The following is a 17,068-nucleotide window of genomic DNA, read 5'->3' on the forward strand; positions in this document are numbered from 1 at the left end:
TTTATCAGGTAAATCCTGAAAAGAAGTGGTTAATGTGTGAACGAGGGCATGTTCTTCCGCTGAAAATGTGCTTACAATGCGGAATCCCAACTAACTGGAGTTTCTCCTTCTTTCTGCTCCATCAATGTTTTATTATTTGATTTTTTTGGAAAAAAAAATTGTGAGATTCATCTTACGGATAGATTTATATAAATCAATTTCAAATTGAGTATAGTTAAATGGATCACAAAGTCCAAAATTAAGTCCTTTTGAAAGTAATGTGATACAATCCTCCGATAAGTCAACTTTTGTTAAATTGATGACATTATTTAATTTTGTTCCTGTCTCCAGGTGACTTCTTTCCGTTTCTTCATTCTGTTTTCTACTTTTATCTAATGTGTATGGCCACCCAAAAGGAGTAGTCAAGTCCGGAAAAACTTAACCCCTATCCTAAAGATAGGGGATAAGTTTTAGATCGCGGGGGGTCCGACCGCTGGGGCCCCCTGTGATCTCCTGTACAGGGCCCCGGCAGCCCGTGGGAAGGGGGCGTGTTGACCACCGCATGAAGTGGCGGCTGACACGCCCCCTCAATACAACTCTATGGCAGAGCTGGAGTGCTGCCTTCGGCAATCTCCGGCTCTGCCCCTTCCCACGGGCTGCCGGGGCCCCATACAGGAGATTGCGGGGACTCCAGCGGTCGGATCCCCCGCAATCTGAAACTGATCCCCTGTCCTTAGGATAGGGGATACGTTTTTCAGGACTGGACTCCTCCTTTAAATGGGCACTGTCAGATTCAAAAACATTTTATGTGTTGCACATCTTGGCAAAACCTTAACCTTTCTAATATACTTAAAATACATTTTTTAATCACCTTTTTATAGAAACTATGGCTTATAAACAATGGCCACTAGGGGTCCATATACCATCCAGAACATAATGCTATCCGGCTGAAGCACGGGCTGTGACAAAGTTCAGTAAGTGAGGAGCGGGACTAGCACTCCTCTGTACTCACTCCTGTCCTATCAGACTGCAGCATGAAAACAGAGAGGAGGGGGTTACAGAGCAGCCTGCAGTGATTGGATGAAGAGACCCAGCACAGCACAGCAGACTCGGGGAGAGATATTATTCGTGTAGAGGGAGGGACATCCCCCCTCCAAAGCACACAATGACAACTAAGAGAGCAACAGAGAGATTTGTTAGAGAAAAATAGGTGCTAGACACATAAAAATTATACACGCATAATCAGGATTATGTACGGAGTCACACATAAAATATTTTGTTGTTTTTTGGGGGGATATAAAAGGTACTCCACCCCTAGACATCTTATCCCCTATACAAAGGATAGGGGATAAGATGTACCGCCGCTGGGGACCCCCACGATCTCGGCTACAGCACCCCAGACATCTGGTGCACGGAGTGAAGTTCGCTCTGTGCCAGATCACTGGCGATAAAGGTCTTGTGATGGCCCAGTCACGTCCAGCTCGTGTAGTCATGGTCATGCCCCCTCAATGCAATTACATTGAGGGGGCGTGGCCGTAATGTCAAGAGCGGGGCGCAGCCGTGACGTTGAAAGCCTCCGACGCTGCACCCGATCGAATCGAACGCTGGGTGCAGTGGGGATATCGTGGGGGTCCCCAGCGGAGGGACCCCTGCGATCAGACATCTTATCCCCTATCCTTTGGATAGGAGATATGTAGGGGCGGAGTACCCCTTTAACTCCTTAAGATGGGTGAGACCAAGTATAAGGCTCATGGAGAGAGGAGGTCCAGCTCTAGATTGTCCAACCTTCTCAGCTACCAGGAACCTGTGTTTATAAGACACCAAGTCCTTATTGAGGCAAAATCCAGCACCATAGTATGAGATTTTCATCTTTATGGCGATGGTACCGACATCCTATATATAACTATTTCCTACTAAAACCAGATCAATTAGAAAGCAAAAATAATTTTACGATCCCTGTTTGATCCCGATTTGAAGGCAAAGTTTCTTGTTACTCTAAGAATGTGAGATGTTAGTCAACAGATCTCGGTGCTGGGAGGATCACGTTACTAGACTCCGCTTCTGTTGCCAATGTCCGTCTTTGTTACACGGCACAAACTGTCCCTCTCCATGAACAGATCAACAATGCACAATGCATATCCTTTGTATACTATGACTATGCATTTTTCCCAGTTGGGCCCTTAAAGGGGTACTCTGCTGCTCAGCGTTTAGAACAAACTGGTCCGAATGCTGGAGCCAGCGCCGGGAGTTTGTGAAATCATAGCCACGCCCCTCGTGACACCCCGCCCCCTCAATGCAAGTCTATGGCAGGGGGCGTGGCAACCTGGTTTAATGAGGGGGTGGGGCTATTACACAAGCTCCCGGCGCTGACTCCATTCTTCCGAACAGTTTGTTCCAAACACTGAGCAGTGGAGTTCCCCTTTAAAGAAGTTCTCCAGTTTCCAAGTGCTTTTTCATGTCCTTTATGAAGATTATATTGACAGGCTCAGAGTTTAGTTAAAAGTATGGGAAGTAGTCCTGATATTACTGACACTGAATAGTATGACCCTTTTGAGCTTTTTAGGTTTGGTATAGTTTTGACAACTCCTGTTCGAGTCCCCCAGTGCAGCCTGTGCCCCAGTAATCAGCTGCAATCTGCAGGAGAATCTGCCAGCTAGTGTTCCATTTCCCTACAGCACTCCTACAGGAGAAATGGAGCATTACACTCTCACTAAAAAGTTTTGGGCCGTTCGTGTAACACTACATGGCCGACATGCTCTTTGTACAAAAAAATAGAATTCTACTCTCCTGCCTGCGTTCGATTCATTATGCAGGTGTGAACTGTACATGGGATATTATCTTTTGCAGATGTGATGGTCCCAGAATCAGCACGATTGAAGGAATACTCCGCTGCTCAGCGTTTGGAACAAACTGTTCTGAACACTGGAGCCGGCGCCGGGAGCTCGTGATGTCATAGCCCTGCTGCCTCATTACGTCACGTCCCACCCGCTCAATGCAAGTCTATGGGAGGGGGCGTGACAGCTGTCACGCCCCCTCCCATAGACTTGCATTGAGGGGGCGGGGCATGGCATCATGAAGGGGTGGGGCTATGACATCACGAACTCCTGACTCCGCCTCCAGTGTTCAGAACAGTTTGTTCCAAACGCTGAGCAACGGAGTACCCATTTAAGTATCTCTTCAAATGGGATGTGTCATCCGAAAATGGCCTAAATCGAGTTTTTAGGTAAAAAATATCTCCAAACTATTTTTTTTTGTATATCACTATCCTGAAATCTTGCACTTTCCATTCTGATCACTAGGCTCAAAACTAAGCTAAGACTTCCTGTTCTGTCTGTGCTGATAAAAGGCAATTGGAAAGTGATCTGTACAGCATTACAATGAAAGGTGACGCAATTAGATAAAGAAGACAATAGATGAAGCTCAGAGCTCAGCCTTCCCCTCCCTGCAGAATTATCTCTTTAACCCCTTAAGGGCAACGGACCTAAATGTACGGCCTGATGTGTTGGGTCGTCCTGAAGATGACACGAGCACCGGAGCAGTGCTCGCTTTATGCATGGCAGGTCCCGGCTGCTATAAGCGCTCGCTGTCCGGGTATGCTGGGAGTTGTACTTTAGTAACAGCCAAAGGTACCTTGAATGAAAAACACTGGTCTAGAGGGTAAAGTCACATTTGGGCTGTACAGCAAGAGGGGGCCCAATGTGAGGAAGTGGCGCCTATATTCTGTCTATCTGAATGTGCGGACGAGGCCAAGGGTTTAGCGTGAATTATTAGTGGATACCTGTGAAGTATGAGCCGCACGCAGTCACTCTCACATTCTGTATAGCTAGCTCTTTCCTAAGGCCTGTGCCTTTAAATAGTCTTGTATAAAGCTGTGACCTTTACCTCACTCATTGCGGGGACTTGTCATATGCTCTCCTGTGAATCCTGCAGAATGTAAATTATGGTACGTCGCTGGATCACTCACTTAGTGCTACCTGGTGTGGCATGTGAAACATGTCGGAATTGTATGCACAGTACCAGGATGCTGCAGGAACGGGCACAGTTGGTGATGACTGGTTAATGTTGGAGTACCCCAATGTCGGTGGGTAGGTGATCGGTCATCCTATCACCTTACTGGGTGCCTGTTGTTTAAAGCAGATTGGTGGAACATGAAAAATTGTGCCATGAGTCATTAGTGTCCCCTCATCTCCCCCCCCCCCCCGTGTGGCAGTCATTAGTGTCCCCCCATCTCCCCCCGTGTGTCAGTCATTAGTGTCCCCTCATCTCCTCCTGTGTGTCAGTAATTAATGTTCCTTCATCCCCCCGTGTGTCAATCATTACTGTCCCCTCATCTCCCCGTGTGTCAGTCATTAGTGTCCCCTCATCTCCTCCTGTGTGTCAATCATTAATGTTCCCTCATCTCCTCCTGTGTGTCAATCATTAATGTTCCCTCATCTCCCCTGTGTGTCAATCATTACTGTCCCCTCATCTCCCCGTGTGTCAGTAATTAATGTTCTCTCATCTCCCCTGTGTGTCAGTCATTACTGTCCCCTCATCTCCCCTGTGTGTCAATCATTAATGTTCCCTCATCTCCCCTGTGTGTCAATCATTACTGTCCCCTCATCTCCCCGTGTGTCAGTCATTAGTGTCCCCTCATCTCCTCCTGTGTGTCAGTAATTAATGTTCTCTCATCTCACCTGTGTGTCAATCATTAATGTTCCCTCATCTCCCCTGTGTGTCAATCATTAATGTCCCCTCATCTCCTCCTGTGTGTCAATCATTAATGTTCCCTCATCTCCTCCTGTGTGTCAATCATTAATGTTCCCTCATCTCCCCTGTGTGTCAATCATTAATGTTCCCTCATCTCCCCTGTGTGTCAATCATTACTGTCCCCTCATCTCCCCGTGTGTCAGTCATTAGTGTCCCCTCATCTCCTCCTGTGTGTCAGTAATTAATGTTCTCTCATCTCCCCTGTGTGTCAATCATTAATGTTCCCTCATCTCCCCTGTGTGTCAATCATTACTGTCCCCTCATATCCCTGTGTGTCAGTCATTAGTGTCCCCACACCCCCACCTGTGTCAGTCATTAGTGTCGCCTCATCTCCCCCCATGTGTCAGTCATTACTGTCCCCTCATCTCCCTTCATGTCACAGTCATTATTTAGTCTGTGGTTGCCTATGTCCATGGGGCCCTGCTATAAAGCATATCTCTAAATGCTGTTAACAGATCAGGTAAGATGGCTGCCCCAAAAGTAAAATAAAAAAATAAAAAAAACTATAAAAAATAGAAACAGAGTAGAAAAAATAAAACCTTCCAGTATTTTGCTCTTAATAGCAAAAACAAATCTACAGGACCCATTCCCTTTAAAGAAGTACTCCACTGGAAAACATTTTTTTTTTTTTTTAAATCATTTGGTGCCAGTAAGTTAAACAGATTTCTAAATTACTTAAATTTTAATTTCTTTTCTGTCTGACCACAGTGCTCTCTGCTGCCACCTATGTCCATGACCAGGAACTGTTCAGAACAGGAGAGGTTTGTTATGGGGATTTGCTCCTACTCTGGACAGTTCCTGACATGGACAGAGATGTCACCAGAGAGCACTGTGGTCAGACAGAAAAGAAATTCAAAAAGAAAACAACTTCCTCTGTAGCATACAGCAGCCAATAAGTACTGGAAGGATTAAGATTTTTAAATCGAAGTAATTTAAAAATCTGTTTAACTTAATGTCCACTGGAGTACCCCTTTAACTGTATCTATAGTGCTGCAGAGCTTAGTTTGTCATTTGGCACAGCTCTTGTTGTAATTTACATAGGCTTTATGTAATCCTATTTATGTAATTTTACATTTTTCTTTCTCTTGGCGGAGATTTTGTTGTAATTTACATAGGACTGCAGGTATCTAATTTAAAGCCACAATGAAATGAAAGGAGACGTTCAGCACTGCTACATCTGTACTTGTCAGACATATGTTCTATACAGTGATAGACATTTGGTTGCAGCTGGTTCTTGGATTCCTCTGTACTGGGGGGGGGGGTGTAATTTTAGTTTTGGGTCTCAGTGTAAACACAGCTGTATGGAATAAGCCCAATGAAGATGGAATGAGGTCAGACGCTGTAGACATAATAGCGCGGAGATTCCTGCCTTGTCATGCCTTCGCCGCGGCAAGTTCGGGGTATATGAAGGTACAGTATTATTGCCTCACTAGATAGCTTCGCTCCGGTGTTCACTCATTGATTGTTTTTTGTGCTTTATTTGACAGATGGTGAAATATTATCGCTATACTGTAGTATAGACATACTTTATATCATCAATAGGTCCTTAAAGGGGTATTCCAGGCCAAAACTTTTTTTTATATATATATCAACTGGCTCCGGAAAGTTAAACAGATTTGTAAATTACTTCTATTAAAAAATCTTAATCCTTCCGATAGTTATTAGCTTCTGAAGTTGAGTTGTTGTTTTCTGTCTAACTGCTCTCTGATGACTCACGTCCCGGGAGCTGTGCAGTTCCTATGGGGTTATTCTCCCATCATGCACAGCTCCCGGGACGTGACATCATCATTGAGCAGTTAGACAGAATACTTCAGAAGCTAATAACTATTGGAAGGATTAAGATTTTTTAATAGAAGTCATTTACAAATCTGTTTAACTTTCCGGAGCCAGTTGAGATATATATATATATATATATATATATATATATATATATATATATATATATATATATATATATATTAAAAAAAAGTTTTGCCTGGAATACCCCTTTAAAGGGGTACTCCCCTGGAAAACATTTTTTTTTAATCAACTGGTGCCAGAAAGTTAAACAGATTTGTCTGACCACAGTGCTCTATGCTGACACCTCTGTCCATTTTAGGAACTGTCTGGAGCAGGAGAGATTTTCTATGGGGATTTGCTCCTACTCTGGACAGTTCCTAAAATGGTCAGAGTTGTCAGCAGAGAGCACTGTGGTCAGACAGAAAGGAAATTCAAAAAGAAAAGAACTTCCTGTGGAGCATATAGCAGCTGATAAGTACTGGAAGGGTTAAGATTTTTAAATAGAAGTAATTTACAAATCTGTTTAACTTTCTGGCACCAGTTGATGTAAAAAAAAAAAAATAATGTTTTCCAGTGGAGTACCCCTTTAAAGAGACAGTGCTATTAAGGTATTTAGTATTCCAGATATAGCATGCATCATATTATAACAAAAAGGCCCTATTCCAGATACAACTATAAACAAAGGGAGACGGCGCTCCTAGTGTGGTACCGTTAATAAATAAAGAAAAGCTAAAAGCAATATTGCTCACCGATGATGGTTGTACTACGACCAAGTACAACTATGGTATAGGCATAAAACCTTGAACGGGCAAGACGCGGCAGCCGCTCCTGGCAACACAAAGTGAAGCAAAGACAGATCCCTCCAAGGACAGCACAGGATAGAGCTGGCGCACAAGACTTGAAAGGTAAAAACTGATTTATTTTACCCGGCATGCAACGCGTTTCGCTGGATAACCAGCTTCATCAGGCAACTAGCTTTCAAGTCTTGTGCGCCAGCTCTATCCTGTGCTGTCCTTGGAGGGATCTGTCATCTTGATTCTTCCACGGGGGTAGCTAGGCTTTCCTGCACTGGCCAAACTCATAGCTTTTGGATGAACACTCGTGTGGCTGGCTATCTTTCCTGATCTTCCCATACACATTCACACTCGGCTGAGTCGAGCATGTACGTATCCAGAATAACAAGGGAGAAGAAAGAAAACAAAAGGATCACACAGCTGAAATCCAACACACTCTTCTCTTTTCTGACATCTGCCATTAGGGGAGGGTTAGGAGGCCCCGTATACTATAAATTATCTGTCGTTTCCACTAAAATCATCGGGTTCCTCCACCACATATCTCGTGTGCATGGCCAACGCAGCTATCCTTCAGCCTTCTACATTGGTGAACCCACCCAGGGCTCCATCTGTCCAACAGGTCACTTGTCACTTAAACAAATAAGGTCCAGACCATGAGCCTTAAAGGGTTACTCCGGCCCCAAGACATCTGATCCCCTATCCAAAGGATAGGGGATAAGATGTCTGATCGCGGGGGTCCTGTCACGCCCCCTCCCATAGACTTACATTGAGGGGAGGGGCACGACATCACATGGGGGCGGGGTCGTGACATCACGATACTCCGTCCCCGTGGTCGGGAGGCATAACACTGAGAGCCTCCAGCGCTTCCTCCAGTGCCCCACGATCAGACATCTTATCCCCTATCTTTTGGATATGGGATTAGATGTCTTGGGGCCGGAGTACCCCTTTAAGCACCTTTCGGATATATGTATCCTAGTTGCAGCCAGGGGTCAAATCCTGGGTAAAATTGTGCAGGAACTCACTCAATATTTCCACTCAAGGGCTGGTTCTGCAGGACTCCTTCTAATGGGAACTGTGTTCCTGCTGTGAAAAAAGTGCAGGAACTCAGTTCCCATGCTTTCCTGCAGGACTTGAGCCCTGGTTGCAGCCCACCTGGCTTCTATAGGCCCATTAGATAGAATGGTGTCAACTCTTGATTGGTCCCCTCCTCTTTGCTATTGTGTGACATCAACTTGGACAGGACTATCCTCCTGAAAGGAACTGCATTGTTTGCTAACAAGGTAAAGCATTGGTCCAAGAGATATAAGAAGAGTTTGGATGAGTTACAAACACTCAGACCCCACTGATCACAAGAATGGAGGTCAGTTGTCCCCTGAGTGATTGGAGAAGCAGCGTGCATAATCGGCTACTGCTCTGTTCTATAAAACGAATGTCTATAGGTGTTCAGCACTTGGCAATGTCCATAAGCTCCATTAAGAACAAAGAGAATAGTGGTCAAGCATGGGCGCTGCCACTCCGTTCACCAGGGGGGGGGGAAATGGACCTCCATTCATCTGATTGGTGGGGGTACCAATGGTTGGAGCCTTACTGATCAGCTTCTTATCTCCTGTCCCTTGAATAGGGGTTAACTTTTAATCTTAGAATAACCCCTATAACAAACCATAGAATGGTCAATGGACCCTCCTGTCCTGTCCTGTCCAGAGTTGTGATATGAACATGTGCTGGCAGACAGAGGGGGTTACGGAGGTCGATCGTCCCCCGTAAATGGGCTACTGCTCTATTCACGGTCTATGGGAGTTCAGTACTTGACAATGTCCATAAGCCCCACTAAGAACAAAGAGAATAATGGTCCGGCATGGGCCCTGTTGCTCCATTCACCTGGGAGGATAATTCCCCTCCGTTCTTGTGATTGGTGTGGGTACAGTGGTTGGACCCTTACTGATCAGCTACTTATCCCGGTCCTCTGGATTGGGTTTACTTTTAAAGGGGTTCTCTACCATAAAGTGATTTTAGTACGTACTTGGCAGGCAGTAATGGACATGCTTAGGAAGGATCTGCGCGTCTTGTGCTAAATGGCTATGTTGTGAGATTACCATAACACTGTGACTAGCTTTCTCTGAACTTGTATTTCCTGTTTTCAGTTTTCTTGTTTGCCTACAAATCCCATGATTCCATTTTCCTCCTTCCCACACATCAGCCACCCCACCCATTGAAACATAAATGAGCTGCAGACCTGTGGTTTTCAATCAGGGTGCCTACAGCTGTTGCATTACTTGCAGATTGCTCACTCCACCCATTGAAGCAGACAGGCTCCCTGTCATCAGCTGACTAGTGAGTCAGGTCTCGGCCGCATTGCAAGCTGGGAAAAATCTGAGACAACAGTCATTTTGTATGCTGATAAATATAAATAGTGGGATGAAAATCACATAAGAATTGTGAGAAAACCATCACACACAGGTACAGACACTATAGTAGGAACTACACTAACTTTACAGCCCCTGTAGCATAGTCAAATAAAAAAAAATCCCGGAATACCCCTTTAATATTAGAATTACCCCCTTTACCAAACGATAGACGGGTCAATGGACCCTCCTTCTGTCCAGAGTCATGGCATGAAGTAGTCCTCATAAGACAGATACAGAGCCCCCTCTCCTTGCCTTCTACCTGGATTTTATTACAGGGCGGTCATGCAGTTTTAACCCTTCTTGTTCAGGAAGGGAAGCTGCCCATGGAAATAAGCCTCTATGTATTTCCAATACGTTCCCAATCCTGGCTGACTGCTAGTGATGTAAGTTCGGGGCCGGCCTGGAGGATACAATGAGACATTGTCTGTTTCTTCTTAGCAGCCGGTGAGAGGTTGGTGCAATGGGAAATTACTATGATGCATGAAAAACTGGGAATAGTGCGGGGTCAGTGCAGGAACGGCAGAATTCATATGGGGGCTCCCTGCAGACATGGCTTCTTTATTCCTATGGGGACTTTGCAGTGAATTAGCCAGGTAGGTAAAGCAAAGTATAGAATTCGTATAAGAATCGTATACTTACTGTGTGTCAGTGTTTTCCAAAATAGTGTGCCTCCAGCTGTTGCAAAACTACAACCCCCAGAATGCCCGGACAGCCTTTGGCTGTCCGGGCATGCTGGGAGTTGTAGTTTTGCAACAGCTGGAGGCATACTTGTTGGCAAACACTGAGTTAAATGCTTTGGGGATGAAATCCAGAAAGTAAGATCTTAAAGGGGTACTCCGATGAAAAACATTTTTTTAAATTTTTTTAAATCAACTGGTGCCAGAAAGTTAAACTGATTTGTAAATGACTTCTACTATTAAAAAATCTTTACCCTTCCAGAACTTATTAGCAGCTATATGCTACAGAGGAAATTCTATTCTTTTTTTATTTCTTTTTTTTTGTCTTGTCCACAGTGCTCTCTGCTGACACCTGATGCCCGTATCAGGAACTGTCCAGAGCAGGAGAAAATCCCCATAGCAAACCTATGCTGCTCTGGACAGTTCCTGACACGGACAGAGGTTCCAGCAGAGAGCACTGTGTGGACAAGACAAAAAAAGACATTCAAATAGAATAAAATCTCCTCTGTAGCATACAGCTGCTAAGTAGTACTGAAAGGATTAAGATTTTTTTTAATAGAAGTCATTTACAAATCTGTTTAACTTTCTGGCACCAGTTCATTTAAAAACAAAACAAAAAAAAAAAAAAGGTTTGCACCGGAGTACCCCTTTATTAACAGAAATATAGAGGAACTGTATCTATGCTGCCTAAAATGGAATTCTGTGCAGAAGATAATTGTAGTATTATCATTACGGTTTTTCTGAATTACCGGATGTCAAAGAGTTTTACAGTATATGTCTTGAATAGGATATACGTAAATATAAGTAATATAAGGCATAAGTAAATATATTTGCTTAAAATATTAGGGAGACGTGTTACAACCATTGCTGAATTGCCACCAAAAAAGGCATTGCTTATGGTGTTGGAATTATGTTAAAGGGGTTATCCAGGAAAAAGCTTTTTTATTAATTTTTTTCTATATCAACTGGCTACAGAAAGTTAAACAGATTTGTAAATTACTTCTATTAAAAAAAATCTTAATCCTTTCAGTACTTATGAGCTGCTGAAGTTGAGTTGTTCTTTTCTGTCTAAGTGCTCTCTGATGACACCTGTCTCGGGAACTGTCCAGAGTAGAAGCAAATCCCCATAGCAAGCCTATTCTGCTCTGTTCAGTTCCCGAGACAGACAGAGGTGTCAGCAGAGAGCACTGTTGTCAGGCAGAAAAGAACAACTCAACTTCAGCAGCTGATAATTATTGGAAGGATTAAGATTTTTTAATAGAAGTCATTTACAAATCTGTTTAACTTTCTGGAGTCAATTGATATATAAAGGAGTACTCCCAGTTTTTTTTTTTTTTTTGCTATTATCCCGGGGCTGCCACCATGTAAAACAACAAACTCCCCCGCCACTGCTCCCTCGGTGCCCCTGTATCGCCGATCCTTTCCTCAGGTGCCATCTTCATCCTGGTTGCTGGTGGTCGATGTGTCGTACTGCTGATCAGCCGTGGCGCTGGTCTTCTTTAATAAATTGTGGGATCGGTCAACAGCAATCTGCTGTATAGGGGGGTGGGGGGTGGGGGGTGGGGGGCTTTAAAGGTTGGGGTTGTACAAAAGTTTACATATATGCGTTAAGCCTATCAGGCTGTATTTGTGCGAGGGGCGGGAGTATTCTCCACCCCCTGTACTTCTAGGCGGATTTTAGGAGTTGTGTGTAGGGGGCGGGGGTATATAACACCCCTGCACCTACTGGCAAGGCGTACGTGACATTTTGCGGACTCCTCCCAACCCACCTTTTTTTCAATTCCTTCATTGCATGCCCTCTAAAGGCGGTTATGGGCACAAATCTGACCGCTTTGTTAAGTTTATGTTTTTGCATACAGGTATGTATTCATTGTTGTAATCACGAGCATATATATATATATATATAAAGGGGGTGAGTATTTACCTCAGGGCGAGGCCACCATTCCTGGTGTAACGGAGCTTCAGAAGGCCATTAAGCACTCCGCGGGCATTCTGGGTAGGGGAATATGCAAAGCAGCTCATTACATCACCTTTTCAGGTAATGTTCCCTGGTATCAGTTTAGCTCCTGTTAAGGAATATAAAAAGCTGATCGGGATTTTATGCCAAGCCAGATTACTCCCCAAAAGGGAAGTTCCCTTTTGGGGAGTAGTCTGGCTTGGCATAAAATCCCGATCAGCTTTTTATATTCCTTAACAAGAGCTAAGCTGATACCAGGGAACATTACCTGAAATTTCTCTCTTTGGTTAATATATATATATATATATATATATATATATATATATATATATATGGTATAGGTGATAAATGTGAGAACACTGGAGCCCTAAACAATTACTTGAACAGGGGTCCCAAGCCCCCCGTACATTCGCGCTACAAAAGCTCAGAATTCTGAATGAAGTGAGAGTCAAATCTTCGCACTCGCATTCAAAGTCTGTGCATACTCGCAAATAGTCCTGGATTTGTTGGGTCAATCCTGGGAGCACGGTCACAAAAGAGGTGACTTTTATGCACGTCCCAACCAAATGTGGGTATTCCTGGGTGGTCCCCTGGGTTGGTAGGGGAGGGGGCTGAATGTCCAGTCTGTGAGTTGGACTGGTTGCCAGGGATACACTGCCTAAGAGATACTCTTTTTTTTTTTTTTTTTTTTTTTTTTTAATATTTGGTTGCTAGGCTAAATGTCCATAGCAACTAGTCAGTAGCAATTTACTGAGGCCTGAGCTGAGTAACTAGGCCTCAGCCGAGTTGCCACTTGCTGGAGATTGGGGAGAGATACATTTAGTATTACAGAACCACTGCTCCAGCTGCCTTATTAATCCAATTTTTAGAATAGGAACATCGGGTGACCGGGTATTTGTGTCCCCACCTTCCCCTGTCCGCCTTACACTTCTCCAGTCCATTGCTCCATGTTCACAAGATACATTAGTAGGGCCTCCCCGGCTGGAAGGAGTCAAGGAACACAGTGATGTCCTGTAACAGTCAATGGCTTCAGAACTTTGGCTCATACCCAAGGACCGACTCATGCGCTTACTCACAACCAACCACATAAAACTAACATTAACACGGACAAGGACCTTTTCTGACTTCATATGTGATGGTGCTAGTTAAGGACACATAAGGGATTTGTTGTATCAGCGGTATGAAAAATGTGCCTTAAAGGGAATGTCTACCAGGAAAGTTTTTTTTGTTTTTTTCTGTTTGCTTAAATGCGACATGTGAAAAGTGTTGATTGGTTGGGGTCGCCACTCTGAAACCCCCAACAATGAGGAGGACGAATGGGGATGAGCGAGCAGTAGCGAACTTTGTCTCTCTGCTCTATTGACTTATAATTGAGAACCAGGGAGTTATCCCCATTTGTCCTCCTCATTTATCAATAACATCGCTGGTTATGGATACTAGATTTATAGGGACAGAACGTTGATCCAGGGATTTATTCTTAGGCCATATTTGGAGTCGGGAAGGAATTTTTACCTCTAGTATGAGTTTTTTTTTTTTTTTCCTTCCTCTGGATCAACTCAGTAGGGACTCATTAGGGCTATAGGTTGAACTTGATGGACTCTGGTCTTTTTTGAACCTTATGAACTACCGTATATACTCGAGTATAAGCCGAGTTTTTCAGCACGATTTTTCGTACTGAAAACGCCCCCCTCGGCTTATACTCGAGTGAACTCTCTGCCTGTCAATCCCTTCTCAGTGGTCTTCAACCTGCAGACCTCCAGATGTTGAAAAACTACAACTCTCAGCATGCCCGGACAGCCATCGGCTGTCCGGGCATGCTGGGAGCTGTAGTTTTGAAACATCTGGAGGGCCGCAGGTTGAAGACCACTGGATTGACGGGGGGGGGGGGATGATGACGGGGGTCTGGATGATGACAGGGGGGGGATGATGCATTTCCCACCCTAGGCTTATAGTCGAGTCAATACCTTTTACAGGGTTTTTGGGGTGAAATTAGGGGCCTCGGCTTATATTTGGGTCGGCTTATACTCGAGTATATACGGTATGTTACTGTGTAATTACTAGGGCAACAAACGGAATTGTTACCCCAGTTGAAAAGTCTAGCGATAGTTTTATATTTATCACTAGTGAGAATTTAAACAAGAAGCCAATACCGTACTTTACCACCCTGAGTATAATCTTTGTTTCTCTTCTTCCTTTTTAGCAAGTTTCATTGAGTATGGGGTCCAAGAAGATCAAAGGGAGTCGTCTTCAAAGACCCCTCTTGAGAACTTTCTGTCTCATGCGAAGTCACATGAGATTTTAACCATTCGACTGTAGACACTGGAGAGAGAAGGTACTTGAAGATGACGCCCTGCAGATTGCAGTGGCACCTCGTCCTGCTAAACTTCATGACGTGTGGTCTCGAAATTTGTGTGGCAGCTGGGATAACGTACGTCCCCCCATTACTGTTGGAGGCTGGAGTGGAAGAGCGGTACATGACCATGGTTTTGGGTAAGTTGTTACCATTGTTGCTTAAAGGGGTACTCCGGTGGAAAAGACCTTTTTTAAAAAAAAAATAATTTAAATCAATTGGTGCCAGAAAGTTAAACAGATTTGTAAATGACTATTTCTATTAAAACATTTTTATCATTCCACTACTTATTAGCTGCTATATACTACAGAGAAAGTTCTTTTCTTTTTGGATTTCTTTTTTCTTTTTCTGACCACAGTGCTCTCTGCTGACACCTGATGCCCGTATCAGGAACTGTCCAGAACAGGAGCAAATCCCCATAGCAAACCTATGCTGTTCTGGACAGTTCCTGATACAGACAGAGGTGTCAGCAGAGAGAACTGTGAACAGAAGAAAAAAATTCCAAAAAAAAAGCACTTTCTCTGTAATATACAGCCGCTAATAAGTACTGGAAGGATAAAGATTTTTTAATAGAAGTAATTTACAAATCTGTTTTACTGGCACCAGTTGATATAAAAAAAAATGTTTTCCATTGGAGTACCCCTTTAAATTATTAACCATGTTATTTTATGTACTGTATAGTGTATATTTTTTTTAATATTATTTCTGGCAAAACTTAGAATCCATATAGCTTCCAGTAAAGCCCCCCCAACAATATTGTTATGACATTCATACTGGGTGCTCTCATGTTTTCGATGGACTTGAGGTCTAAACTTTACTAGGGTCGTTGTGGATTTGCTTCGGGCCATATCACTTTGGTGTATCAGAACACCCTCTTTTTGTCTCATTCTTGTGGTTTGTGGTGTCTGTTACATTCATTTAAGAGATGCCTTGAAGGGCACATAAGAAGTGGATGCACAGAGCTTTATCTTCCAATAAACCAGCCTGGACATGATTACAGGGATTGAAGTGTAACATTTCTTGGTTCTTTTTGTTTGGGGGGTGGAGGTAAATTTTGCATAAAAGGCCAAGTATCTCTTTGGTCATATCAACCATTTGATGAGACTAATCGGCTCCGCTCTGTACAGTCTTTGTCTAATGTGAGACTCCTAGGTTAGGGTTACCCTCAGAAGGCTCCCAGCTCGGACTTGAAACAGCTCAAAATAAAGCAATTTCTAGTAGGATTCGCCATTGGGTAATGATGTTTTTAGTGTTGAAAGGGTCCAAGGCCACTCATTCCACCCTTAAAAGTAGACTAGTGATACCTCTTCTAAAGACCTCTTCCAAAGACCATTTATTTAAAGCAATATTAAATAAAAAAATAGGAAAGATAAATATGTTTAAACCAAAAGTGAGCCAAAGAGCCTTGTCACCCACCTCAAGTAGTGCTGCAAGTAATTATCCAAAGTACTCAAAATAAAACAATGGTTCCCCTTCTTTGGTTTCCCATTTACATACAGTCGTCTATGCCATAGTTGTGCAAAATTCAATATAGACTTGTAAACATATAGCTTAGGCTGGGTTTACACCTCGTTTTTGTAATACAGTTCCCGTATATGTTTTCAATTTGAAAACCGTACGGAACCGTATTGAAAACCGTATACATTGACTCTCAATAATCACAATAATTACTGTTCAACATAGCTACATTCCAAGTAGTTGCTGTCAGTGTATATAAAGTATCCAACTAGCAAGGCAACGGTTCTTACATAATAATACTGGATTGCAAATGATAGATTTGCTTTGCAAATATTAGATGCTTGGTTGGTGCTGATCACCTCTTACCCAGACATGTCTGTAAATCCGAATAGCGGCCGATCGTCTCCTTGCACACTGAAGCGGGAGTCTCATTGAAAAAAGTTTAATACATTGGGATATAGTGCAGGGGAACAGCTTTAAAAAAAAAAAGGGGTCACTTACATGAATCAGATGAGTAGTCGCAGAGTTATGGCTTCTTAAGCTTCAGCTGCATTGCGCAGCTCTGCGCAATAGAGACGGGGAGCCGGCTCACCTAGCCCCCTGCCTCCTCCTTATTCTCTGTCCGGCCCGCCCCCTTTATTGATATACAAATGAATGCTGCCGGTGGATGTACAGAGAGCAGAGCGCTCATTCCTGGCATCCATTAGCATATTATTGAGTATATGAGGGAGGCAGGGGGGAGGGAGAGGCAGGGGAGCATGGCTTTGGATTTAGTGCAGGTAAACAGCTGTCAGTTTCTCTTTAAGTGTTTTTCAACGTTTTTCACGCCCCCTCCAATAGATTTGCATTGAGGTGGCGAGGCGTGACGTCATGGGGGCGGGGCTATGACGTCACAAGCTCCCGGCTCCAGCGTTCGGAAC

At 43.7% G+C, this 17,068-nt stretch overlaps 1 protein-coding gene across 4 annotated transcripts in view; it reads left to right on the forward strand.

Moving 5' to 3' along the window:
* Positions 1–17,068, forward strand: part of LOC130267430 (solute carrier family 45 member 3-like) — a 49,044-nt gene that overhangs the window by 20,006 nt on the left and 11,970 nt on the right. The window contains exons 1-2 of one of the 4 annotated variants that reach the window (XM_056517242.1): positions 9,955–10,089; positions 14,541–14,830. In XM_056517242.1, coding sequence (XP_056373217.1) covers positions 14,683–14,830 — 148 coding nt within the window. In that variant the 5' untranslated portion in view covers positions 9,955–10,089; positions 14,541–14,682. Of the gene's footprint in view, positions 1–9,954; positions 10,090–10,129; positions 10,300–11,774; positions 11,813–14,540; positions 14,831–17,068 lie in introns of those variants that run through there. The other 3 variants (XM_056517241.1, XM_056517243.1, XM_056517240.1) reach the window with 3 other exon arrangements.

Source organism: Hyla sarda, chromosome 4 (assembly GCF_029499605.1).
Source record: "Hyla sarda isolate aHylSar1 chromosome 4, aHylSar1.hap1, whole genome shotgun sequence".
NCBI lineage: Eukaryota > Metazoa > Chordata > Amphibia > Anura > Hylidae > Hyla > Hyla sarda.